The following is a 27,510-nucleotide window of genomic DNA, read 5'->3' on the forward strand; positions in this document are numbered from 1 at the left end:
GATCACAAATAACCTATAATACTATGAGTAATATTAAGGTTGTTAACACACTGTCCTGTAGTTTTTTTTCCTGCTTTTTCTTTGTTCTAAACTCTTCTCTGTTTGCTTGTATATTGTAGTCCTATAAAACCGGAAGCTTTGAAGTTCTGTGGTAATCTGCTGAAGATCAAAAAAAAACCTGTACCATTGTAACTTTCAAGAACACATCTGGCATGTGAGGATATAATTGAGAAAACCTTATTCTAGCTTTCTGCTATTTGCAGTTTGTTTATTTTTATTTGTAACTACCTCTGATGTGTTGATATCCTCATAAGAAAACAGCAATGCAGGTACTCCAAGATGGTTGATGAAGTAATCGGAATCTCCCTGTGTCTGCACAGAACTCACATTTGATCCTGGACATTCCGTCTTTTCCACACAGTTGATGCTCTGACTCTGAAAAACAAACAAATCAAAGCTCCAGTTATTTATTTGCAATCAGACACTTAACAACTCATATCAGCATATGATTTACACACTATTTTGCTCAAAGCACTTCAAAAACAGGCTGGAACTTAAAACAGGGCAGGCAGGTTTTAGCTGATTCATACTTACTTTGGGTGAGGTGATCTTTGTGGTCTTTTCCAACCTTAGTGTTTCTATACCTGGTAGTGAGTCTACAAATCTTTCTACTGATGATATGATGCAGTGTTTGGAACAGGGAATAAAGAGGACACTACAAGATGTCTGAGGCTTTCTAAGGACAATGAAAGTCACATCTAGCTGAAATGGTAGGAGAGGAAGAAGAATCCTTCAGTAGGCATGTGAAATTTTCCAAATAGGGCAGGAGATTAGAGGTATCTTTTGAAGCATGCCCAGAGATCTTTAATGGCTGCTACACAATCATTCTTTTTTCAGTTGTGGAGTTCAGAATGTTTTGCATTCATCAAACAAATACAATGTTTCCCAATATAATGAACTTGCAGATAACAAATAATAATATCATACAATTAATAAAAAAAATCCATCCATGAAATGTTAAATTTGGGGAAAGTAGGGGCAAACTACCAACTGAGTTGATGCAAGAACAACAACACATCATACAGTATGCCATATATTCTACGTACAATAATAAATCAAAGTAAACAAGAGTTGTGATTTGAAGGACTGTGGTTTTCTGGGGATGGGGGAGACTGAGCATTCCTCATTAGATGAGGTAAAAAGACCAAAAAAATGAAAAAGGAGTCTGAACAAAAAGAATGGATCATGGAGGCTAGAAGATCACAATAACATGAAGTGTATTAAGACACTGAAAGAATTGGCAACGCAAGTAATTGCTTCCACTTCTCTCTTTCTTATTATTCATTAATAATTCAGTATAAGAAAAGATATTAAGGAATCATTTAGTGGAATAAGATGCAAAAATGAGATACTCTTAGTGTGCAGAAGGATGATGGGAGGCATGGGAATGAGGGGAAATGGGATGGGAGTAATTAGGTAGTGGGACTATTTTAAAAATACATCTAGAATAAACAATCAGCAACATGCTCTGTAACAACTCCCTCCCTTTTGCAGAGCAGACAAACTAGAATACTTTATGCAGTAAAACATGCACGATTGCACTACTCAGATCACTCATAGTTTCTAAGGCTTGTCTCTACTGTGTCAGTCAGCCCTCCCTTTATGCTGGAAGGAAAGAAAGCCATGTGGTTAGAGAGTAAGCATCGAGTGGTACATGTCAGTGCAAGGATGTGTATGCTAATCGTAATTGGGTAATTTTATTTCTCTGGAGTTCATTTTGTTTTTCAGCATCACGTTATTGGCTCATATTACAAATCTGAGAAAGAGTACCATATGGCCCATAAAATACATTTAATTTGTATTAATGTTATAAAATAGACCTCAAACATTTAAAGTATAATAAAGTGGTACTTCACTGCAGACATCATTTTTCTGTTGATTAGAGTTAAGCATTCATAATACCTTTTACTGCTACATTAAGATGCTGCCATAAGTAAAAACCTAAATTAAAAACAAAAAATAAAAAAACAATGGCTAATTCCCCAATTCTCTTTCCATCTAGAGACATTTACTTGACAGTAAGTTCTGGTCACCTACCTTTCTTTTAGTGAGTACAGATGAAATTTAAATCAGTCTTCAAAGCAGCTAGGATTTTAATGTCCAAGCAGTTTTCAACAGGACAAATAAAGAATGTCTAATTGCTCCTACAAGGTGCCACCAATGCCAGCTTCGCAACCACAGCACAGAAGCTTATTATTCATGAATAATTAAATCTCTATTTCTTGTACTGAATAGCTACTTGGGTAGTAACTGGTGCAAGGCAAACACGCTATAAGACCATCTAGATGAAGTCAGATTATCTAAAAAGAAAACAGCTACAGAATTTATCAACTTAATCACAGACCATGGAAAAATGCAGAAAAAAGCCCAACAGATATACTGGATTATATCAAGCAGTGCTCAGCTGGAATGGCACAAACACATCCAATGGAATGTGCGGAGAAAGTCCGTGGGGATGAAGAAGAAAGGGATCCTCGTCACAAGGCAACAAATTAGCATCTTAGTTACTGCAAATATGTTAAGCTGAATCATCATCAACAGACAGGAAAGGCTAGCGAAGGTGCATTGCAAAGGAGTCATGAGTACGCATCTCTCACCCATTAAATCCTGCCACACTCCAACAATGAATCACTAGAAGGTCTGAGAGCTCAAAGATACTATTAGCTCTTTGCCTGCTCTATGAAAATTGGATGAAAAAAGCACACAGTTTCTAGGAATTATATTAATTCTATTGCAAGCACACTCCTCTGTTTTCTCCCCTCTGATTACTGGATTTGGATATAATCATCCTGCTTTGCTCTCTTTCTTTGCTGATTGATCATACATATTACGTTAATGTAAATAAGGTGTTTATGAAATTATAAGGGACATTTTATGCCATGCTTTCCTATTTAACACTTAAGGTACTTTTCAAATCAACTAAAGACAACACAAAGTACCTGATATCTCAGTCCTGCCCACCATCACAGATAGAAAGTAACTGCATTGACATTTCCCAAATTTTGAGTCCTGCCAAATTGTCATGATTTCAATATGTACGTAAGCATCACTATAAATTATATCTATTCATTCTTTTTCTGCATAAGAAAATCTAAATGTTCTACTGATAAGGAACATGCCATAGACAGTGAATAGTTGTGGTATAAGTAACCTAAGTTTTACACACTACTAAATTTACCAGAAGAGATATCTATTTGCATAATGCAATCATGATTACCCACATCATTTTATGGACACAATAAAGACATTTAAAAAGGTATGGGGTAGTTAATTAACTAACACACAGTAAACTAGCATTGTGCAAAGCAGTCATTTCAAAGCACTTGCATGTCTTTTACTTCTCTTTTGCCAATAATGGTAAAGTTCAAAATACACCTAAAATCCATGATGATCTTTGATACTTTGATGCTGTATGAGATACTGAAATGCAATTAACCAGCTTTATCTGATGATATTTCTACTACTTGCCAGCATATTTAGGCAACATTTATATAACAAAGTAAAGTAGGAATGCTGAAAAAAACAACCAATCTTTAGACATAGTCTGCAAGTGTTTAGAATAAGTTAAGAATGGTTAAAACTTCAAGAAATCTTCTCAGACAGTGATCAAAATTTGCTGCTTTCATTTTGTATTTAAAATAAAATACTGGGTCCTTAATTACTTGCTCACAGCTTATGCATATATTTATGTAAACATGTATGAGATTTTACTTAAAATATCAAAAATCCAAATGCTGTTAATTAACTTTTAATGGCAACACGAAAACTTTTACTGAAACAAAGTAAGTCACATTAAGAATGCATTTACCTCTCCAGAAGATTCCATAGTTTGATCCTCAGTACTTTCGCAGTAAAATGAAAATATTCCTTGTAAGAACAGACATTTCCTTCAGAGGACTGTCTTGTCACCAGGGGGAAAATAGCAGATAACAAAAGGCTCTCACAAAACTAGTGTTTATTTAAAGATATCAAGGACAAAGAACACGTCTAGGGAATTTAGTATCATCTACAATTCTTCTGAAATTCATCACAGTGCATATGGTTCTCAAACAGGTCACTAGAGACACCAGGGGATCACCATCGCCCCAATAGAAATTTCCTACAAGGTACTGTGTATTTTCTCACAAAACTATTGTATCTTGAAATTCTAAGAGAATTCTGAGTTTTGTCCTGCGTTGAAAGTAATTATTACAATTTCACAAACATGAAATGCCTCTCAGATAAGTCATACATTTTTCAAAGAATTTTCCAGTTCAAGTTGTCCTGCATGCATGAGAAGACCTTTTTCATCCATGGGGGAGCAGTGAAAACTGTGATCACTACAGTGCTTACAAAAGCGTTTAAGAAACATGTAGATGTGGGACTACAGTATGTGGTTCAGTGGAGAAATATTGGTAGCAGGTGGATGTTTGGACTAGATGACGTTGAAGGTCTTTTCCAATCTTGGTGGTTATGGGAAAAGTGCAGACCAAATGGACATTAGCCAAGGCTCAGTTCTGATGCTAAATTCAGGTTTCTAATGAGCTAAGGAAAATTCAAGTTTGACTACGCAACGTGAAGTGCTATACTTAAAAAAGTCCTATTTTAACACTCAAAAAGCGTAAAGTGAGTTTGGCCTTTTGAAGAAAACTTCCTAACAAAACTGGTAAACCAATGGTTAAAGAAAGCATGGAGAAGAGTATCTGCTTGCAGGGAGATGTTTAAGTACAATATTATGTGCCGTACTACTTCACAGATGAAAACTGTTTAATTTAGAACTACAAAACATCAAACAACTGTAAGCCTGTATTGCCTGTTCAAGGCTGACTTTTTCATCAAGCAGTACATGCATGTTTTGAAGTCATTGTTTGTATTTTTCATTTTTATATATGATCATCAGTGTAAGGTCATTATAACAAAGGAGACCTCACGGGAATGAACAACATTTCAGAGGCAAAATATCCATCAAACTGGTAAAAAATACAAAGGAAGGTATTGCAAAATTATATAGCTTAAATTTCTTACTGGACCTTTTCTTCATTTACCTTTGTCTGCTGACAGTCTCTCCGATTCCTGATGCTTTTCATACGATACTGAATTACATTTATCCCTTCTATACCTGAATTGAAGTTACGTGCCCCATTAACTTGTTGCTGGCACCCAGTACAAACTGCAAGGAATTTTAATGGTTTTGGTAAGGAAGGTAAAAATCAAGCAGGTATGTTTGCATTTGATAACAGAATTTCAGACCAGTCAAGTATTTAAAGCTAAAATTACAAGCATGGCCATCAACAGTTCCAAAAATTTCACTATCTGAAAAATAGAAGAAATTTAAAAGTTTAATAAAAGTAATTAGGAAATTGCAGATCACTATGGTATCTGCTTTTCTCCAAACTATCATCTACTCCAGACACCTATTCTCATCAAGCTGAGATGTCCTCCTATAATTTGTCTGTTAGCACTGATAAAATCAAGCTGTCAAGCATGCACATAAAGTAACTTCAAAGACTTTATTTTCTACTGTCTCAGACTCAATATCCAGTGTGACACTTCTATTTATGGTAATATTCAGAAAACATCTTATGATACCATCACTTTATGATGAACACCCAGCAATGATCATACAGTAATAACATAGTGAATATGCTGAAATAATTGAGTGTATAGTGTGTATTTTTCAATCTCATTTTTAATCCAAACTATTTCCGAGCAGAGAATGATTGCATTTGTAATTAAACGATGTAAACTGCTTTTTGATTCCATAAAAAACAGTACTTTCCCAGATTTAATGGTACTCAAGCTTTTTCTTCCAGGTATTTAGCAGCATGAACACTAGTGTCAGCTGTCACAAACATACTGAGATACTGTGAAATACAGGTTTAACGAAATATAAATTAATCAGTATTAGTATAAAATAGGGACAATTTGAGACTTGCAAAGAACTGCATGATTTCTTTTATGCTTTGTGCTGGCTAAGTATGCAAGAGGATTAGAATTTGTTAAGTTCACCTCGTTTTCAAGAAGCTGATATGTTATACCATCGAAATAGCTGTGGTTTGTAAATAGTTCTAAATGCCTAAAGGAATTCTCATACTATAAAATGCAGAGATAGAAATACAGTGAACATATTTCACTATATTCTAACTCCATGATGATCAGGTTCAGCAATGCTACTCATTCTGTGTTGCATCACTCCAGTCTTTCCAACAGAGATTGTAGTTTCACTTCTCTATCCTTACAGGAAGGAAAAGAGAGAAATTACTCAGTCCTCTAAAGAGCAAAGATAGGGCCAATAGTTTTAAGAAAAGCCGAAATGTTTCATCAATCACCACAGACCTCATCTCAAACTACTCCAGAATTCTGAAGAATTTAATTCATTTATATTTCCCTTAAATGATCATCACTTAATTATGCAATTAAGCTCAGTGTACAACTAACTTGTCAACAGAAATTGACTGTTTCCACTCTGGACTTAATTCAGAGCAACTAGCCAATATATTTTACCATTAGCCCCACTTTCAAGAATCAAAACAATTTCAACGGTATTTAAATTGCCTAGTCTGACTAAAGAGACTATATAATCAAAATATAATCAAAACCCAGGCTGTCCTAGTTGGCTAGGCCAAAAGTGGTTGGATATTAATAACCAGGAACTATCCGAAGCCAGTCATGTTACCAAACACCCAGTCTGCAAAGGCACGAAGTCCCCGAGTCTTCCCCTGACTGTTTAAGTATCACTACCTCCGAGAATCAGTCTGCTTTTACTATGGTTCAGAGATGTGAAATGAATCATGCAGCAGCAAAAAGCAAGTTAGAAGCAGAGCTGGGAGCTGAAAATAACCTCTTGATTGACTCCCGGTATACTGTTCTATCCACAGGGTCACAGAAGCTCAGAACTCAGAGTTCAAAGCTCAGAGCTTTCCACATGCCATCAGTGTACAAGCCCCAGGTTTCATGGTTGTCATAGATTTCTCAGACACAGAGCTGCTCTGACTAGGTGAGTTCTAATTTCCTAAGCCATTTTTTTTAATTTCCCCCAGGAGACAGCCAGACCTCTTCCCTTCTAAAGTCACAAATAATGCTCCATACAGCTCTAAATATCTTTTCAGTACTTAATGTATTTTTAAAAGCATAAACTGAAAGATATTACAATGATGCATTGAAGGAGGAGGAAAAATAAACACTTCCACTGGGTTTACCCAGATCCATAGCCCCAACCTTTCTTATTTTCTGGCTTGCTATCTTGAATATACTCAGTGAGTTTCAGATTGCAGCTACGGTATAAACAGCTGAACAAACAAAATCATGGATCCCTGGCAAAATTAAACCCCATTTAATAGTTCTTTGTAGAAATTGTGCACCAGGCAGTGTTAGGCCTAAGAAGGTAAAGAACCATGCTGAGAGCCATGCATGCACACTTACACTGCAATATATTTGCTCTATGATATATTTCACTTACTCTTTGATATGTAAAAATTGGAATATGAAAAAGAAATTAACTGCCTGCCTATTTTCATTCTGAGAACTTCTGTTACCTATATTTCTGATTGTGGAACAATAATTAGAAAAAAAATCACTAGAATGATCTTATAATAAGATCTTCCATAATTTAGCATGACCAAACATCCTTCACATGTTCTGCAATGAACTCGCTCCCCATACAATACAAAATTTACACTGACAGATTGCTGGGTTACTGAGGAAGAAATAATTAGTAGAAAAATAGAAAATGTTCCTGTCTTATTATTATTTAGTTCATGTCTTTGATTTGATCTTTTATGTAAAGGCTAAGATCTTCAGAGATGCTGAGTGACCAGCAATTCCAGCAATGTTCTAAAGACAAGTTTACTTGTGAAATAGTAGTTTCAAAAGCTAAGAAAAGGAAGAAATTTAAAGAAATCTGTAAATTGACTGAGGGAGATACTATGTTATTCACTGCTGAATCTATTAATAAATACAAAAATCATAAGGAAGGAGAAATTAGAATGATTTGTTGTGAGGAGTGTATTTTTAAAAAAGATAAAATATTCCTTACGCAGCTATAGACCAAGCCTGATAAAAATAAATAGCAATAATAATAATAAAAATAATAAGCTGACTTAAGGCTTTAAGAAAAGATAAACATTTATTTAAAGCAAAGGAAAGGTAACAAGTTAAATATCTTTCCTTAAGCTGTATTTTTCTCCTAATCTTAATGCTACTAAGACATAAGTATCAAAGGAGCATTCCCCAGCACTCACATTTCTAATCAAATATTCTGTTTCTCTAAGCATCTGCATGTTGACAGAATAATGAAACACTGATAATTATCATCTATTATACTAACAGTTGCTGTCTTCTGCTGTCTTCTACTGCACTGGATGGCTTGAAATTTTAGTAGTTTATTTTCTATAAGAATACTATCTTCTTAAAGACTATGATAAAAAACAGCAGTGTAGATGACCTTTAGTTATTTCCTGCAACTGTATATTTCATTTGAATTTCATTTTAACACATTTGAGTACAGTCTGATTGACTTATCAGAACACTAAAAAAAAAGGTTACAATTTGAGCCAATCATGCTGTTATGAAAACAACCCAACCTCTCTGATCTACAGTTCCATATAATGTTTGGAGATTAACAGGATTATTGTACATTAAGGGGACTAAGGATTTCCATTTAAAAGCATTAGAGGAATGTCTATATCAAGAACTACTTTCAATTATTTTCAACTTAGTAGCTATACAATATATGTTACAACTGAGCCAAAACAAATGGCCTTTCTCAATCATCTGCATAGCAAACCTGAAAACAACGGTGACCCACTACCTCCTAGCAAAGTCTCCCTACTGCTATTTCATCATCTTCCCTTCAGCGAGCCCTGCGAGCTGCTGTTGTTTCCGCCCTCATCTTTACCATTAGCATGCCTCTGTAGTACATTATCTATTGATCCTGATGTAACAAGCGCAGACAGCTTCAGAGTGTAATGTATGTTCTTCAGAGTACACAACCACAGAGCACATGCATTAAGGAAATTAAAACAAAGACACAAGCATGCAGTTAGTTTACTGAAGCCTCAGACCAAATGTTTGTTTGCACTCAAATGATTTTTAAAAAGGGCTGAAGTTTAATTTCTGCCTCACAGTAAAGAGAGCTCAGCATTCACTGACACCAGGGTGAATCCTAAGTAGTTATTATCAACAACCAACAGTAAATTCCAATTTCTCTAAATTCACTCATTTACCTAAAATTCAAGTAAATCTTTCAAACTAACGCTGTGTCAGAGAGGTATTGTAGCGAGTGTGTGGAGAATGCTACCTGACTGCAGAAGGAAATAACTAATACAAATTAAACAGACATGATTTTAAAGCATCAGAAAGCTCACTCAACCAGAGATAAAAAAGCAGTTTAATTCCAAATGAACCATCAAAAATCCTGAATGTTGGATAACCATCTAAGGCTCATCGCTTGAATCTATTTGTACTCACTGAATCTATTAGATCATTGATACTAGATGTATGCAAGCTAGCCATTTGTTTTAAAACTAAATACTCTGATGGAGGAGACCCAAGACAGCCTTAAAATATTAATGCATGATGCAAATGCAAAGATCCAGAGGGAGCCCTGGCTAATTAACAAGCTCTAGATGTAGACCTGTAATGATAAAATTGATGAAATCTCTATCAAGGATTAAATTGAATTCTTAAAGTTCCTTATTGGGCTTGTGCTCTGTAGTAAACACAGGGGGCAGGAATAAATCATATTAGGGGAAACGTTCGTACAGACTCGAGTTCATACAGTTTGAAATGTTGATATAGGCTGATTTTAAAATGCCAGTGCAAATAATAATGCTGGCATGGACTTCTCAATTTAAAAGGGGAACACCTTAGGCAAGACATTTCAAAGAAAACCATCCAGTGTGGAGCACACTGCTACTCATTTCAGTAAGGAACACACAGCCCTTTTGTTGGACAAAAGCACTTGCTAATGATTGTTGAACACAGCCATGCGCTGCACACAAAGTCCAATCCTGTTCTTCCAGGACAACACAAACAAGATGGATATGAGGAACTACTCTACCAGAGTAGGTTTTCAGGATTTACAGAAGAATCTTAAGCTTGATGCCTGTGCGGCTGAAGTAAATTAACGATTTAGAGGCTCCTGGTATATTTCTCCATTTTCCTTCATGAAAAAAAATAGAACTTCTGAAAAAAAAACAAACCAGAATAACTGGAGGGCACTTAAATACAATGGGATTTAATTCACTTACCTCATCAGCTATTCACCAAATACTACGCATTACTTTCTGAGGTAAAAGAATTTTGCCTGTATATGAAGAAAGGCAGCTGGCTGTATGTCAGCAAGTATATTTGGAAAAAAATCTAACTCCACAGGAAATCCAAATTCTGTTCTAACAGAATTCCTAAAATCTCTCTCACATTTTATTCTGCTTTTACAGTATAACTGCAGCAGTCCTTGTATAATTTCCCTCAAAATAAGGACCAAAATATTTATGCTGAAGCCCAAGGCCATGTGTGTTATCTGGGAACATAAACACATTGTCTCAATTAATGGTCCTGTATGAGCTCTCCTCCTTTCAAACACTGTCACAGCTCCCTTTTTAAAAGGTCACAGATAGGCTTTCAGTCAAGTTCTAAGAATATTTTGCCTAAAGCTACAGTGTTACTTAGAATAAGCACCAGAGCTTAAGGCAAAATCTGGAGTAAGTTGTGCCTCTCTGACGGTGAAGTATGGGATGTTAGAAAGATGAAATGATCACAGACTTTATCATTATTGACTTATCATTTTTATTTAGAAGTGGAATTAAATACTAGAGCATCAAGCTCGAGGGATAGATTTGGGAATCCTGAAATGAGCAGATGCTCAGGATACTGTCAGAATAGAAGCAACACTTATTTTCAAGCTCATTGAAAGAGTCACTTGCTAGTCAGCTACTTGGGCTTACAGAGGTATTTTCCAAATACTCTGCTGTGCTATGAAGAGGCATTAAATCATAGTATAATGAATGAAAATACTGTTTCTGATAGCAGTGCACGAATATGAGAAATAAAAGTGAAAAATCTATTTCTAGGTGCTTTTTTTCCTTCTGAGTTATGACTCTCACTTCCGATCTACGTACACTTTTTCTGCCATTTTAACTCACTGCAAAACACTGGTTGAAGAACAATGTGCCTCAAGTGGCAAGCTCTGCCAAAAAAAGTTAATGAAGATTTCACTTGCTTGTCTGAGACATTAATTCATTTCAAACTGTAAAGTTCACACAAACTTTGAGGAAGATGTATCAGTTCTCTGAAGCAGATATTCAGTGTACAAAGTGAATAATTTTCTTGCTTAAATTGAAAACTTCAGGGACTGACAAATCCAATTTCCTTTTTGTGAATATCAGAAACAATTCGATAATTTGGGAGCTTTCCTGAGGCTACCTGATTCATCTTTTACTCATCACAACTAATAGTAGAAGCAGCAATAATAATAAGTGGTTTGTATAGTAACTCATCTCAAACCTGAGATACAAATGGCTCTCTTATTCTTTTCTCCTAGAGAACAATATGAGGATGCGAGTAAAAATTTGGGAACGACAGAAATAACTTCTTATCACAGATCTCATCCAGTATTCACTGCAGTCAGCTGGTGCTTAGTATATAGTAGTTATTAGATATATATATATAGATAGATATATAGTTACAATAGTAGTTATTAGATAAGAACATAAAGATCTCTATCTAAAAAACTGAATGAATCATGAAAAAAACCAAAACAAACTTCAAGCCCACAACTCTATTTATCCCCGTGTTTAATTTACAACCATAATCCATAAATTCACAGGCAGAAAAAGATGTGTTGTTATTTTTTCCTCTCAATTCTGTGCCCCCAAGAATCTGCTACGATGTAATTGGTTCCAAAGCACCCTCAATTCTGAACCCTCAGTGCCATTTTATTATGCAGGCAACTGTTTCATAATCTTAGTTAAAGGTTTTCTCTAAGTATGATTTATGATATTTCTGTGGTGTTTGGAGTTAATTATTTTGAGTGGCAACTGCAAACAACTACCACTACTTGTTATATCTTAAAAAGTTGATTTAAAGATGTTGTCTTTTCTCATGGCTGTTTGACCATACACTTAATTTTTGCATATTTATTTTCCATAAGCTATTTGTGTTGTATAGTTTATAGCCATTAAATCACTCAATGACATAGTTAATAATTACTAGAAGAACAGTGAGAGAAACCTTGTGATTATCTGAGGTTATGCAGAAAATTTAAAATATCCAGAGCCAATCTACCCTCTTTCAGAACCAGAAGTTTACTTTTAATCTGACTACCTCAAAGGTTTTCTATCATTATGAAAACAGCTTTCTATCATCATGAGAAAGTCTCTGGAAGGTAAATCAGTTTCATTGGACAGTACAGTTTCTTACATTACACAGATTTAATTTGCCTGGACAATGCAAATCTAGAACTTCCAATGAAAGGAAGAGAATCCACATTTATATGAATTAAGATTTTTTATGCAAAATCAGGAAATAGTAGCAAGCATCTCTACTTTTGGTTCTACTTGAAAATGAAATAAATGCTTTCAGACTCTAACACCAACTTTAAAGGTAAAAATGTTTTATGCCATTTAATCCATTAATAAAAACTAATAATAACTAGCATGAATATTGCTTGCCACAGTCATTTCTTAATTTCTGACATAGAACATGAGCTAACCCATTCTTCTATAGCTTTAAAAGGTTTCTAAGGAGAGAGGAATATTAGATTTTTTTTAGGTCCAGGAGAAACAGCAGATCTGGAGTGTTATCAGCAGTAGACGTGTAAATGGTTAAAATCAAATATAAATTAATAAGTTTCATTATACATTTTTATCTTGCAAATTTTCACTGTAGAAAAATTCACTAATGGCCATACTTACAGAGAATTAATGCCAGCCAAAAAAACCAAACTCAATTTACCACTGATGTACTGCCAACAAATGGTGATTCACTGACTGAGCAAGCGAATTAACAATCACTTTCCTTACAAAAAACAGTAGGCAAAAATATAACTTGGCAGAATCTCCCTCCTGTTATTGTGGACTCTAATTAGCATAGTCAGATAAAAAGATTGGGATTAAATATGTCAAGGTCTCAGAATTGTTTGAATTCCTCTTTGCTTAATTAATCCAAATATTTAAATTATCTTCTTCATGTAATTTGGTGTTTCAACCAGAATTCCAGTGATAGGCATGTAAAATGGCTATTTCCAGACTGATTATCTAGCTCACTTTTAAAACCTGAAACTAAAATAAAGATGTAATCCCTTTATGGCAAACATCTTTAAGAAGCTACCGCCTCTGTTAATTAGCCAAGCACGTATCCTGTTCTTTCCTTGAGCACCAGGTCTCACATACCACCCAACTCAACAGGTTTCTCACTTCTCTCTTTAATGGTGTACCTATAATATTCATACAAACTACATTTCAACTAAAATGTCTTCCTTACTTTTCCTATAGTTTGTAAAATTAAAAAGAGATTTTTTTTTTTTTTGGAATCTACAGTGATCAGAAAGCTAACACAGTGTCCAAAATTCAGCTCTCAAAAAGTCACGATCAAGTATTTCAGAAAATAAACGCTCCTGTATGACATGTACTTGCTTGTCATGATGGTATTTCTCCTGAGTATTCTGTAAGCTATGGTCCTGGCTGCACTCATTGAGTGCTCCACACTTAGTTCAACTTTCACTCCAGTTTTCTTTCACAGGAAGAATTCTACTTTTCCTTATTTGTTAACTTTGTAACAAGAATTAAGTGCCCCTAGAAATACATTCTTTCTTTGCTTTACTAAGATGGAATTTCAGCACAGCAGTGAGGACTGAGTTAAACCCGACTCTGCTCTTAATGCCAAGTTCAAACACCTTCCCGTCCTCACACCTATCAAAACTGCAAGTCAATACTACTTACAAACAGGAAAAACAGTGCAAGCTGGATCTGGAAGTCTAACAGCAGAAGTATGATATTTACCACTGAGTCCAAATACAGGAAGGTAGCATTGACTCCAATAGCACATGGAAGGTGTCTTCCACAAATTATAGAAATAATCTATTTTTCCTTTTCATGTTGAAACAGATTGTTATTCTGAATTCTGAATTCCTTTTTCATCTGCATTTCTTTTCTAATACGCCAACATTCAGAGAACTGCTTTTATGATGAATCACTAAATACAAATTAGAATGACGTTTGTCTCTTGCTGGACTTTTTAAGCACTTATTTGCTACCTGCATATGTTAACAAGAATCTTATGTGGTTAGTTGACTTGTCATTTTTTCAAGATGATTTGAGATCCAAAAAGACAGATCTTATAACGTTTGTACTACCATAATTTTGAAATAAATCTGTAATTGCATTGTATTCCTGGCAAGAGCTTGAAGTAACATCAATATTCTTTATAAGATCTGTCTCCCAGAGAAAGACTCCTAGATACACAGCAAATTGTGAGTACCCATGGGAACATATGAAGATCTCTGCCGGGCTGCTCCATCACTGTCATAATATTTGACATGAATTAGAATTCTGGCTAGCACTCAGAATCAGTAATTCCTATAAATCTTTTCAACGTCACAAAAAGTATGACATTGCATTAATTACCTATAATATTATCCTACACACAGAATTTTACAGATTACCTTACATTTTGTCCTTTTTAAATGGAGCTCCAGGGTAAACATGCAGAACATGTACACTTGCAAGAATACAGCCTTACACATTAAAGAAACAAAGATGAGATGGAGAGTGTATATAGAAGAAAAAAAACAAAACACTAGTCATGTTTAACTAACCACTAACTAATTCTCTTGTAAAAGGCAGGACTCCTAAGAGAGGCTGTGTTGGCTCTTCTGGATAGTACGCAGTGGCCATTACTAGAATTATAAAATACAAGGAACATCATGTCCAAACTCACCACAGAATTAAAGTGGAATTAGATTTCTTTTTTTCTGAAACTGACATCATGTCTGTCATGTTCCCACTAGTATGGTCTTTATTAGAATAAAAGAATTAAATCTTAACAAAATGACAGTCAGATAATAAAGACAGTTGGTGCTGCATAGGTCTAGAGTGTTCACAGTTTGGAATGACGGTCATGGATTGTATTCTGAATTCAAAGAAAGAAAATGAAATTAAAACAAGTAGGTCAAGGACCTGAAGTAATAAATTTATTCCTGTCAAATGGGGAATACTTTTTTCATGGAGCTAGGTCTGGAGACACCAATAAATAAGCAAAAAATATAGACACCTGTCAGAAGAGCATTTTTGTAAATATAATAACTACTATGTGTAGTAGGATTGTAACAGACATATCCAGAAAACCTGTAGACACATTTATAAAACTATAAATCATTTTCCAGAAATAATTTTTTTGTTTGTTTGTCCTGAAATTATCATCTAATCACTGGACAGGAAAAGTGCTTAAAACATTATTAAGAAGCAATTTGACCAACATTAGATCATTTTACTGATTTAGTTTGACAAAAGCTGCCAAGCATTATCAGTCTTAAGGCCCACTTAATTCAAGCTGATACTTTACACAGTGTTTAGTACCAGCTGCTTCAGAGGCAAGTCAAAGAAAAATCAGAATAATGGAATGAATATTACAATGGCAAATTTATAGAAAAAGCATCTAAAACCCATCTTTATGAAATTTAATTAAAAGTCTGTTTCATGCATTCTATCTTAAATTGCTTTCATATACTAGTACGTATCTGATATTATTATAATTTAATCTTAAGTATCAATAAATACATCAATCTTAGAAACAGCAATGAGGTCATTAGTTTAAAACCTACACACACTGATAGCAGCAGAACTATGCAATATCTTGACTATACACAAGTCACAAAGATGTAGGTGAGCTCAGAACCTGACATACATGCAATATATATTAATAGAGTAAGAGTTATATTCTCCCCATGTGCACCACATTACAGCTGGGAAACATAAAGACTTAAATACATTATGGGAAAAAGTCTGTAAAGATCATATTAGGAAAAGAAAATTCTAATTTTTGAAAATGACCATAAAATATATTTCTTTTAAGTTGCAAAAAATGTACAAATGTTGCAGGGAGTGCAAGTTTGGTGAGACTTGGTAAAATGAAAAGCTGAAGCATGTAAGTTACTCCTTCCAATCTCTTAAAGCATCTTGTGGTTTTTAAAATCAAGTTTAACCTGCTTACTTAGTAAAAACTGTTCATGTATATTAGTTAAAGTTAAACTGCTTAAACAAAACAATGCCCACCTTTAATTACCTAAACTGAACCAGTATCAAGGGGATTATCTGTGCAACCTCATAAACCATAGAAGAAAGAAAATGTTATTTCTAACCTCTGTTGCCAGTTGCTGAAGAGAAGGGGATGCAATAGGATGTAAAGTTGAATTGCCTCTGACTGGATTATGGAGGCTAACATAAGCCACAACATTTCTCTGAAGAACTCTCTTGAGATCCTACAACACAAGCAGAGCAACAGTTATTACTGCACATGGTTATAATTAATTGTTTTATCATTTCCTTTCCTTCTAGGGAATAACTGCACCCTATGATTCTATCCTCTGTGCTTCCCTAAGTAATACTTACCTACTGTTTTTTACAATATACTGTTAAAAACTTCAAAGGATATCTTAGTGTTATTTCTCTCTATAGCAGAAGTTCTAATTCCATTTCACACATCAGCTCAACAAAATGCAAATAGGCCTATGAGGAATTAAAAATAACTACACTTGTAAGGCCAAAAATGAAAACATTACATACTGTGAAACAACATGAAGGCCTTTTACACTTATGCCTGACAGAAGACAAACTTCAAAAGCAATCATTATCAACAGTTAAATGTACTCTAATTTTTAGAGAGCAAATTCAGATTTAAATTGCATAACTTTCTCAGAGTTGTCACTTTATTATGTCTCAGACTATGAAAAAAGTATGTACAAACTGTTTCAATTATTATCTCTTTGTAAAAAAAACACCCTTTGCCTTCTCAGTAATGAGTTACTCTTCGCATGAAGTGGCTCTTCATATTGAACAGAAGGGGTGTAACACAATTACATCTGATGTAAAGCTGACTTGAAGTGGAACTAAACAGATTTTGCTTCCAGCCTGGATCTTTTCAATTTGATTTTTTCACCCCCTCTTGTTTTTGAAGAATAATCGTTTTGGAAGTATGAAACTTCAGTGGGAGCTAGCTGCTTCTCAAGCATGATAAAAATAAATTAACTCTTCATTTTCTCTACTGTTTTAATTCTGCAGCCACGAACATATCTGTTAGCTACTCCTTTAATTTATCAACTGAAATCAATTCCATTCATATACAATCAACAAGACTGATGAGATGTTTTGTTTCACTAAGCTGATTTATATTCTTTTGAATGGAAAAGAGCCCAAGGAATTTTCCTTGTCAGACTGCAGCTAACTTTTAAGCACAAATATATGGAAAGTGAACAGGTAGTAGTCATGAGACACTGAAATGTTTGTGTCGTCAATGCAACGGTTCTCCTCCTTCTATGACTCTAAAGATGTTTTCATTGGATGTGCTGCGAAATACGTGAATGTCCACAGACAGCTGTCACAGACCAGTTAATAAACAGTAATTTCTATATGGTAATTCCATACCACTTGCATGTTTTCAGCAAATGTAATAATAATTGCAATGTTTTCTTCTAAATTTATTTTACCTCTGCCCACTCATATGAACCAATGTTCCCAAATGATGTTCCTCCCCAGGAGCAGAACACAATGGTTCGGTCAGTTCTCCACCCTCTCTTAACTTTTAACATCAAGGCCTGTATAAATGCTGTTATGATAGCAGTGCTACTGGCCCATTCTTGTCCATCGTAAGCATTCAAACTGCTGTGATGACTACCAATGATGACGTATCTGTCTGAAACAAACAAAAAAAGAGAGAATTCTTCCTATGCTTACTGGCATTAAATGAATTACAGAAACAAAAGATGAATTTTCTTAGTAGTCTGTAATGCCATTAATACAATACAATGCTCCTGACAAAAGCTTATATGGTCATGTGCAAGACAGTCATAGAGTAGAAATGACTGTGAATACTACTTGAATATAAATTAATAAGTATTTGTACTTTCCTAATTTCACCCCGTGCCCTCCTCTTCATTGCTTGCTTAGTACTTTCTCTTCTTATAAATCAGGTATATACCCCCTTTTACAGCCAGGACTTTGAGATACAGATAATCTAATAAAGTTCCATGCTTGTGTTAGTGTTGTTTAGGAAAAAAAAAAAAAAAAAAATCAACACCACAAGTAACTGGGAAACACTATCTTTAATACATATGAGTATCCCAAAAAAAAAAAAAAAAAAAAAAAAAAAGAAAGAAAGAAAGAAAGAAAGAAAACAAAAGGTGTGGTGGTACAATGAGTAATATGGAAAAAATACACAAAGTATTAGCACTCCCTCACCTGGAAGACTGTGTTCAGTGCTCACCACCCTATCTCAAAAATGACATTGCAGAAACAGCAGTTGAGAAGTTGGTAACCAGAATAGTTAGATATCAGGACTTAGACTTCCAGGTAGGGAGATATTGAAAAGACCTGGACTGCAGGTTTAGAGAAGAAACATGACAGAGGAATAAAGACAGTGAATGATACAGAAAAGTCAGAAATAGCAATTTCGGTGATACTGGAAGAAAGTATTATATACAAATTTTATAAAATGAGAGGCAGTAAATTTCAACCTGAAATAAAGAGTGCTTACAATTATACAGAGAAAAAGCAGAATAAATCACATTTCATTCAGAGAAATTATACTAGATATTCATCTCTTGAGGATTATCACAGAATCCAAATATTAACTCTCAAGTTTAAAGAAACACCTTTTCTTCCAAAAGAATGACATGGTATGAAACAAAATGAATTAGTAGTGTGACCGATGTGTTTTAACAAGTCCATATTCCACTGTAAGACCTTCTGTATGAGATGGGTTCCCAAAGGAAACGCCTTTGACAGTTTACTAATTGAGTGTATTCTGATACATAGTGAAGACTCTCTCTCCAAATCTCAACTCTTAAAGATATTCTTTCCATATTTCAGGGCACTGAGAGAGACCAGGAGAACAGTTATCATAGATTCATAAAAAGGCTTAGGTTGGAGAGGACCTTAAAGATCATCTAGTTCCAAATCTGTAATGATCTCTGGACGTCATATGGGTTTGAAAGAGTGCAAAGTGTTTTGGTTTTCTGTTAGCATTCTCACTTTATCCAAAGGAATTCATTCTTCACTGTTGTCAGTACGCTGCAATGTAGCAATAGAAATAAGTGGTAAAAGACTTAAACTGCTTATAAAATTAAATATTTGCTCCTTGAGGACTTTTTGCAGTGACTGCTGCTTGAAAAGATTTCTTTAACTGAACACAAATAGAGTTTGATTTTAAAACCGTTCTTAATCTTTATTAGAGTTAAGCATATACTGTCATAACTTTAAAAAGTAGTTTCCTACTAAGAATGCAATAATAAGGTATACAAAAGATGAAGAATTTATTAAATAGATACTGATGCATTCTTTTTATTATTTGTCTTGCTTCAATTTCACAGTACAGCAGACAGTATGTCTAAACATGACAGTTACTATATTTCAAATCCTAGGACAGCTATTTACAAAACATTAGCAAGAGTAGGCTAGTAACTTCAAATTATTCTAAGCCATTAAATCTTCTACTGAAACTAAATCCACTGTGCTAATTATTTTCTATCTTGCTTTAAAAAATAAAATCATTCTAGTGAAAAGTGCAGCACCAAGCTCACAAAAAATTCATTTATTATTTCAGTATAAAAATTAAGATTCGCTGCCTTCCTCATTGTATCACATAAAATATGAAATGAGTGGTCCTGGTCCTAGGAGACTGCAGATAAATTTTTTACCCTTTCTTTTAAAGATGGTAAAAGGGTATTAATCAAGGGAAGTGTGGTCATGATCTTGATGATGATGTTATCTACCCAGTATGAATTGGATTGGGTCAACAACACTTGGCAATAAGTCAGTAGTCAGGAACAGTGTTCATTAATGATGTAGAAACACTTCAACTTTTAAGCAAATTTAGTCACATACAGAATATGTTCAAGATGATCTTGATTCCTATGTTCTTGTTACGTTATCTACATAAAGTATCAAAAAGAGGAAGGAGTTTTTTGTTTTATACCACAGATACCCTTGGGCTCTCAATGCTTAATTCTGAAGGCATACAGAACAGTAATTATTATTCATAGAACTGTATAAACTAGCTTAAGGCATGATCTAACACAAAATAAGGCTGCAGAAATTGTGATGAAGAACTTAGTCACAGATTTTAGTACATTGCAATCACATTTGATAATACCAGCTTAATTAAGGCTGAGATCAGGCTGTCCAGGCACTTTGGTTCCAGAGAGGCGTCTGAGCTAAGCAGGGATGTTGTGGATTGAGTCCTGGTTTTATTTAACTCAAAATTCTGCTAAATTTACAAAATAAATCAAAATATTTTCTCAAATCATATAGACAACTTATGTATTAATTCAAATCATGCAATACAGCATATCTTATAATTAAAAGCACCAACATAGTTACTTGTGTGTTATATGGCAAAGCAGAACCCTGACCTCAGCTATGACTCCCAGACATTGTGAAACAAATAATCAGTTCAAATGAAGGACTACTTACCAGGAAATACAGATCCTTTCAAATATCCAATAACATTAGAAATTGTCTTGTACGTTGTGATTGACTGAATACTGAGACTGATTATTTTTTTGTCTGTTGAGAAATACAATGAAAAAAAAAACCTCAGAAAATGTTAAATTTATGTTATGCAGCCAAGAGATCTGCAGACCACAAATGTAAAACAGATATAAATCCCTCCTAAAAAATAAAAATAACATAAAATAAAAAAAAAAGAAAAAGAAAATAAGGTTAAAAAAAAAAAAGAAAAAAAAGTTACCAACAAGGAATCAAAGATTGAAACATGGTTTACTATGGCATTTCCTTAGACGAATTTTAGCAGCGAAGATTAAACTTGTAATCTTAAAAGATGTTTCTATTCCTTAAGGTAAAAAAAAAAACAAAACATATTAAATTCACCCAATACATGCTGACAGAATACAGCAGTAAAAACCCAGCCAACCAAAATCAGAAATAAAACCACAAGTAGGATTAACAAAATTCTGTGATAAAATTGTTTTAATCTTTGTAGGTTTCCCTAACCTAGGCCTTTCCCCAGTTCAATCTTTCTTGAACATTCACAGAATTATACCTCATTTACATGACACTACTGCGGAAAAAAAACAAACTAACAAAAAAACCCTAACGAGAACAACAGAAGAAACATATGCTAAATGACATGGGAACAGGTACATCTTCATATTAGTAATCACTGTGCCAGCATAGCCTTTGGTGACATCCTTATGCCAGCAGAAGACAGCTTTGTTGGCTTAGCTGGTATTGGTTGAGGAAATGATTTAAATACAAAAGTAAAAAAGCAGCCAGTATGTATGAGATTTGTCATTGCAACTGATATGTGGCACAGTGTTAGGCCAACAAAATGTGTTTGATTAAAAATAGTTACTTTCGTTTGTTTGTTTTTAAAGTCCAGTTCTGCATTGACAATTATTGCCATTCCCCCTGTCCCCAGGTAGGACACATTAGCTACTCTGACTCCTGGAGTCTGTGGCAGTGGAACAAAACATCCAAATACAGGGCACAGCAGATAACTTTAAAATGTTGTGTTTGCATAATAATAGATTCTATTAACATTCAACTCACCTGAAAGGTCATAACTCCTATCTCAGAAAAGCAAAATGTCTTAAACTGTTCTAACCTAAATGCTAACAATTGCCTGACAGTGGCCATAGAGTCACCCTGACATTCCAGGAAGGTGTGACAGCTCAAGCACTGCACCACTAACAGCACATTGTGGTTAAGGGCAAAGCTTCAATGCCCACATCCCAACTGTCACACACCAAAATTAAAATATTCCACTGATCATTTTGCTCTCCATCACCTGGACTGTTATCCTCCCACTGCACTGCTGACAGCTTACTTCCTGTCTTTGCTTCCCAAAATAAGCCAAATATTACAGCAGAGAGTTTACTGCAACATGTAAAATCAAAACAATACATCTCTATGATACTTCAGGGCTCATTTGCTGGTACTTCATCTGGTAAATTTACTTTAAAATTCTCTTAAAATAAAATTCAATATATTTTCACTCACTCTCCTCCATTAATATTTGAGAAAAGCAAAATGATAGGTAGGATCTTTTCTTTTGCTTCATAAAATGTAACAAGAATATTTATTTTGTTTTATTGTACTCAGACAAAACCTTATCTGCTATCAATAATATCATCCTTTATGTGAAAATTGCAACAGTAAAGAATATGAAAGCCAATCAGTTCATTAAAAACAGACCACAGCAAATTACTTTGCAATAATTATCATAGCAAGTTAATAATAAGTTTGGGTTCAAGTCATAATTACCTTTTGCCTTCTGATGTAAGTTACTGCAAAGTTTATTATCAACATCATGATGAAATGATTGCTACACAAATCTGCAGATACTGTTCTAGAATTTTATTAAATCTTTAATTTAAAAATGCATAAATCTAGAGGGCTCCCAGCACTGTGATTGGTACCTTTATTCATTGTTTTGGTCATTTAAAGAAGTCTGAAAACAGCTCGTGGCACCCACATTGATTAAACAGGTTAAATTTAACCTACATTATGCAAGTTACCTCTTCTTCTAGCTCCTTGCTTAGAGCCATTATAGAGTCTGCTTAGGGCTACGTTTAATAGTCTGCTAGAAAAATATTTCCAAGCCCAAACTGATTTGCCTTCTTCTAGCCAAAAAACTTCAGACATGTTTCTTTAGACCCAGTTTCAAAAAGATTATAAATCCTTTTGAAAACAAGTGACTTAACTCTCTTTTTTCCTTAATCAACATCAGCTATCTAGTCTTCAACTGACAAGGAAGAAATAGGAAATTAATTTTGGGCCATGCACACATTCTGAAATCAGATAGTCAAGTTAAGTCATGTACTGAAGTAGTCAGCTTACAGTGACTTGGATTTAAAGGCTCAGTACATTGGATGAAAAAGCTGAAAGCACTCTTTGGAGTACACAGCAGAAGTGAAATTTAATCCCTTTATGATACTCCTGACAACAAATCTCACTTCCTAATACTGTCTTTTAAAGGTATTGACAATTTTTTTCCCCTGCATTCTCTGAAAAATGAGGAGAATACTACCCAGGATATACCCTGACTTTATGTAAACCAGAAGTTATTTCTGAAGTAGAAAAGTGTTTACTTTTGTTGGTATTTTTTATATATTTACGTAACTTGAAGTCTGTAAATTATCTCATACCAAATTACTGTCACGTCTCCAAACTACCTGTTTGTAAAAATGCATGGTTATTTCCTTCTTATTTGATTGAGAATTTTAAAACTATACAATAACAATCTACTGCCTGGAGCCTAAGTTTACAACTACTGTTTGCATGGGTTGACAGTGATAGGACAAGGGAAAATGGATTTAAACTAAGACTGGGAAGGTTTAGGATACATATTAGGAGGAAGTTTTTCACACAGAGGGTGGTGAGACACTGGAACAGGTTGCCCAAGGAGGTTGTGGATGCCCCATCCCTGGAGGCATTCAAGGCCAGGCTGGATGTGGCTCTGGGTAGCCTGGTCTGCTGGTTGGCAACCCTGCACACAACAGGGGGGTTGAAACTGGATGATCTTTGAGGTTCTTTTCAACCCAGGTCATTCTATGATACTAAGTAATCTGGTGTGCCACATTTTTTGTTTCACTTTGAACCTTGTCCCATAGTGATATGGAGTGAAGGCAAAACACTCAGTATCAAAGACAGGAATTTTGAGAACGCTTCATTTGTATAGCTGCATTTTATAACCTTGCTCTATTTGAGAGCTTCTTTTCCTGATTTATAGCAATTGAAACCAAAGCACCATGTTTCAGCCAATATTCTAATAACATTCTCTCTCTCTCAAATAGCAACAACAACAAAAAACGGCCTCAGAAGTGTACAGCTTTTCTGCAATACTTCATTGTTAAATTCCTTCTAATTGCCCATTTTTGAAAAAGTTCATGGGAGTACAGAATTTTAAGATTAATAAGGATTAACAAAAGAAGCACCATAATAAACAAAAGACTAAATCTAATTACTGACTTCAACTAACACAAAACTAATAACTAACTTAATTCCCACTCTCCACTGTTTGGGTTTTAAGTACCTGATATATCTCAGATATCTCCCCCTATGTCCTCCCACTCCCTCTATCACGTTATGTCTCTGGAAAACTGCAAGGCTAAGGGAAAAAAGAGGCAATATGAGAAAACTATATATAAATGTTTTATCATTACTGATGAATCTGCTGCTTGGCTTTTTGAAACATACTGATAAGAGAATGATCATCATCTTATTCTAACAAATTTTAAGCCAACCAATCATCTGAATTGCTCATTCATCTCTTTTGACAAAAATGATGAATTCTATGTCAGATGTGAAATCTTTCCCTTAAGCTTCTTCAAATCAACAGGAAGACCACAAATTCAGCCTTCACTGTTCTCATACGCCCTGCTCTGTTCAGCATACTCGCTTTAGTTATTGTTATAAAGTAGTTATACAAGATTTCTTATCATGAAAGCAATTTTTTTTTTAGTCTCTGCAGAGCTACTACCGAGCACTTCCAGAAAGTATATGCTCCAGACATTGATAGCCATACTGTTATTTCAAAGCCCAGTGTATCATGAATGCATGAATTAAGCAAGGCTTGTTGCGACAGAGCCGCCTGACTCAATAAATTAAGATTAAAAAAGAAAAGGCACATGAGTTACTGTGGTTAAAAAGCTTTATATGAAATTGGAAACAGGCTGCTGTCTTCACCAGAAAACAGGAGGATGTGGATTGACTCTTTCTAAACTGTCAGCTTGGAATATTCTTTCCAGAAATCTTTTACCACATAGAATTCCCGCCTTCTCAGGGCGGTAAAACAAACACTACGTCTGTCATACAAAAGGTAGAATAAGTTACCCCTCTGGTGATTCTATACTGCAGCCTCCAAACAAACGTCTTTGAAAAACAAACTCCTTGCAGCTTTTTCTCAAAAATGAGTACTTTTTTGACGGCCCAAATTCATAACTTCCATCATGCATTTCAGATGTTGAAAATCTCTACAATGTTAGCAATCTTCACACATCCTAACCGCTCCTTTAAAAAAAAAGTTGTTTTATTGTTTATTCAGTCTTTGTTTACTGGTTGGCGAGAAGATCAGCTCATCTTTAAGATATCTAGTCAGCCATGCATGGAGAGCAATAATTGTCCTAACTACAACAGCTTAAGACACGAAGTGTGAGGCCTTACTGCCTTTACATTTAGCGTACATAACTGCAAATGCTAACGCAAGTCATAAAATTAATCAGCCTTTTTTATGACTTGTTTTATTGTATTCCTATTCCACAGTAACTTTCCAAAGGCAATAAATAAACGATACAGTACATATGTTTGCCCTTAAAATTTGCTTTTACGATTATTATTGCTCTTAGCGTAGGTTGTAGTGGCTAACTTAATTTGCCTCCCCAAGTACAAGACCATTGCTTTCAATCACTTAAAACAACAGGCATTATAATAAAAGGTATATTTTTTCTACACTTTTTTTTAATGGTGACAGACTATTACTAAACAGAAATCAAGACAGAATTATTACTTTTGCATACAGCTCTTCTGGAATGCTATCTGAAACGTGTTCCTCCCTTGAAACGCATTGCATCACTTTTGTTGGAAGACTATTTTCACTTTTATTATTAAAAAAAAAACAAACCATAAATTTGTTCAAGCAATAATCTGTAAGAGTTTGTTAATAGCATCATCTCTGAAGATGAATGCATCCTTTCTTTTCATCTAGCTGTATTTAAGTCATTTTGCTTTTGTCATGATGACTTTTTCTGGTGAAACTTGTTGAGAAAGGTGCCCGAAGGTTTAGACAATACAGTGTTTATTCTACAAAAAATAAAAAATTGAGGAACACAAAGACACAACACTATGTAGAATTATTATGCTAGTGGCACAAAAAAACCGGCACAGAATAATACTGCTCCCAGAGCCTTGATGTTTAAGCAGTTCAACAAGGCCTAACAAACTGTAATAACTGCTCCCTAGTGAAGATATCTAAAGACAGTAGGATTTTTTTAGTCAATAGCAAGAATTAGAGCTTAATACCTTACACTAAGAGACTACGTACTTCAGATATTGACTTATATTAGCTGAATGCTAGCAAAACAGAAAAGTTATACCTAACTACAGTAAGGTAGCCAACGATAAAGGAACAAATGTCTTTTTTGAGAGCATAAGTTCTATTTTTTTTCCATAACCTCTTCTAGAAAACAGCTATGCAAAACATCCTTATAATCAGCTAAATCTCTTGGCAATACACTGTTCTAGAAAACAAATGTAGAACCCTTGAAGAATATTTCATAGTTGAGAGAAAAAAAACAAAAACATTTGAAAAGCATTACCTGTACTCGACATTTGCACAGGTACACACTTGTCTTTTTGGACTCTATTCTCAGGTATGAAAGCGAGTTTTTTGGCAAGAGATGCAGAAATTGGTTGCACTAACAGTGTCGTAAGGTTCAGTCGATGTTGCCTGTAGTTTCCATCTTAAATGGCAGAAAGAAAAGAGCAATTTTGTTAATTATAATTAAGAATTTCTGAATAAAGCGTAAACCAAGTGAAAAACCAACCATCTACAATACAGATTAAGACATCTAATTTAGATAATCAGCCACTATTTTCTTCTTACCTTACTGAAAAGATATTCCTTTAAGAACGTTTACCTCAAAATTACATATAGATGTTAAATTAAGTATGGAATAATTCCACAAGAAAAAAAGCTTTTTGGAGTTCAAGCAGATAGTAGATTGTGTGTGATTTAATAACAAAAAAAGAAATTACTGTATAGTTAACGGAATCAGTGAACAATAGAATTACTGATTAGCAGCAATTTTCGAATTCAAGAAAGAACTGAACACAACATTACACGGAAAAGAAGATATTTAAACTGCTTGAAATCAAACAGAAGTATCTGTGTGCACCCAAAGATGTTGCTATTGATAAGCTTGTTTGCTTTCCAGCAGATATGAAAATATTTAAATATTATAAAAGTTACGCTACTTAGCAATACGCATTTAAGAGGAGAGCCATTTTCACACAAAAATCTTTTTTTTTTGTGAACTCTGAAAAGAACACACACCACGGAGGATGCACGTTGATGAAATACTACAGGCTGATGGAGAGTAGTTCTTTTAACATACAAAGAAACCTGGAAATTTGAATATACACATTCCGTTTCAAAGAATACAGTTTGATCATCTCATTGACTCAATAAGTATTCAACACAGCTGAGGTGACTGCCTTATTTTATAATTGCAGTTGTTTT

At 34.5% G+C, this 27,510-nt stretch overlaps 1 protein-coding gene across 2 annotated transcripts in view; it reads right to left on the reverse strand.

Moving 5' to 3' along the window:
* The window catches only part of NAALADL2 (N-acetylated alpha-linked acidic dipeptidase like 2), a 290,390-nt gene that overhangs the window by 67,543 nt on the left and 195,337 nt on the right, over positions 1 to 27,510 (reverse strand). For both annotated transcript variants that reach the window (XM_010716883.4, XM_085233455.1), the window contains exons 6-10: positions 26,588 to 26,731; positions 20,724 to 20,816; positions 17,741 to 17,946; positions 16,397 to 16,516; positions 289 to 435 (exon numbers count right to left, since the gene is read on the reverse strand). In XM_010716883.4, the coding sequence (XP_010715185.2) occupies positions 289 to 435; positions 16,397 to 16,516; positions 17,741 to 17,946; positions 20,724 to 20,816; positions 26,588 to 26,731 (710 nt within the window). The remainder of the gene's footprint in view (positions 1 to 288; positions 436 to 16,396; positions 16,517 to 17,740; positions 17,947 to 20,723; positions 20,817 to 26,587; positions 26,732 to 27,510) is intronic.

The sequence above is a fragment of the Meleagris gallopavo genome, chromosome 11, assembly GCF_905368555.1.
Source record: "Meleagris gallopavo chromosome 11, MGAL_WU_HG_1.1, whole genome shotgun sequence".
NCBI lineage: Eukaryota > Metazoa > Chordata > Aves > Galliformes > Phasianidae > Meleagris > Meleagris gallopavo.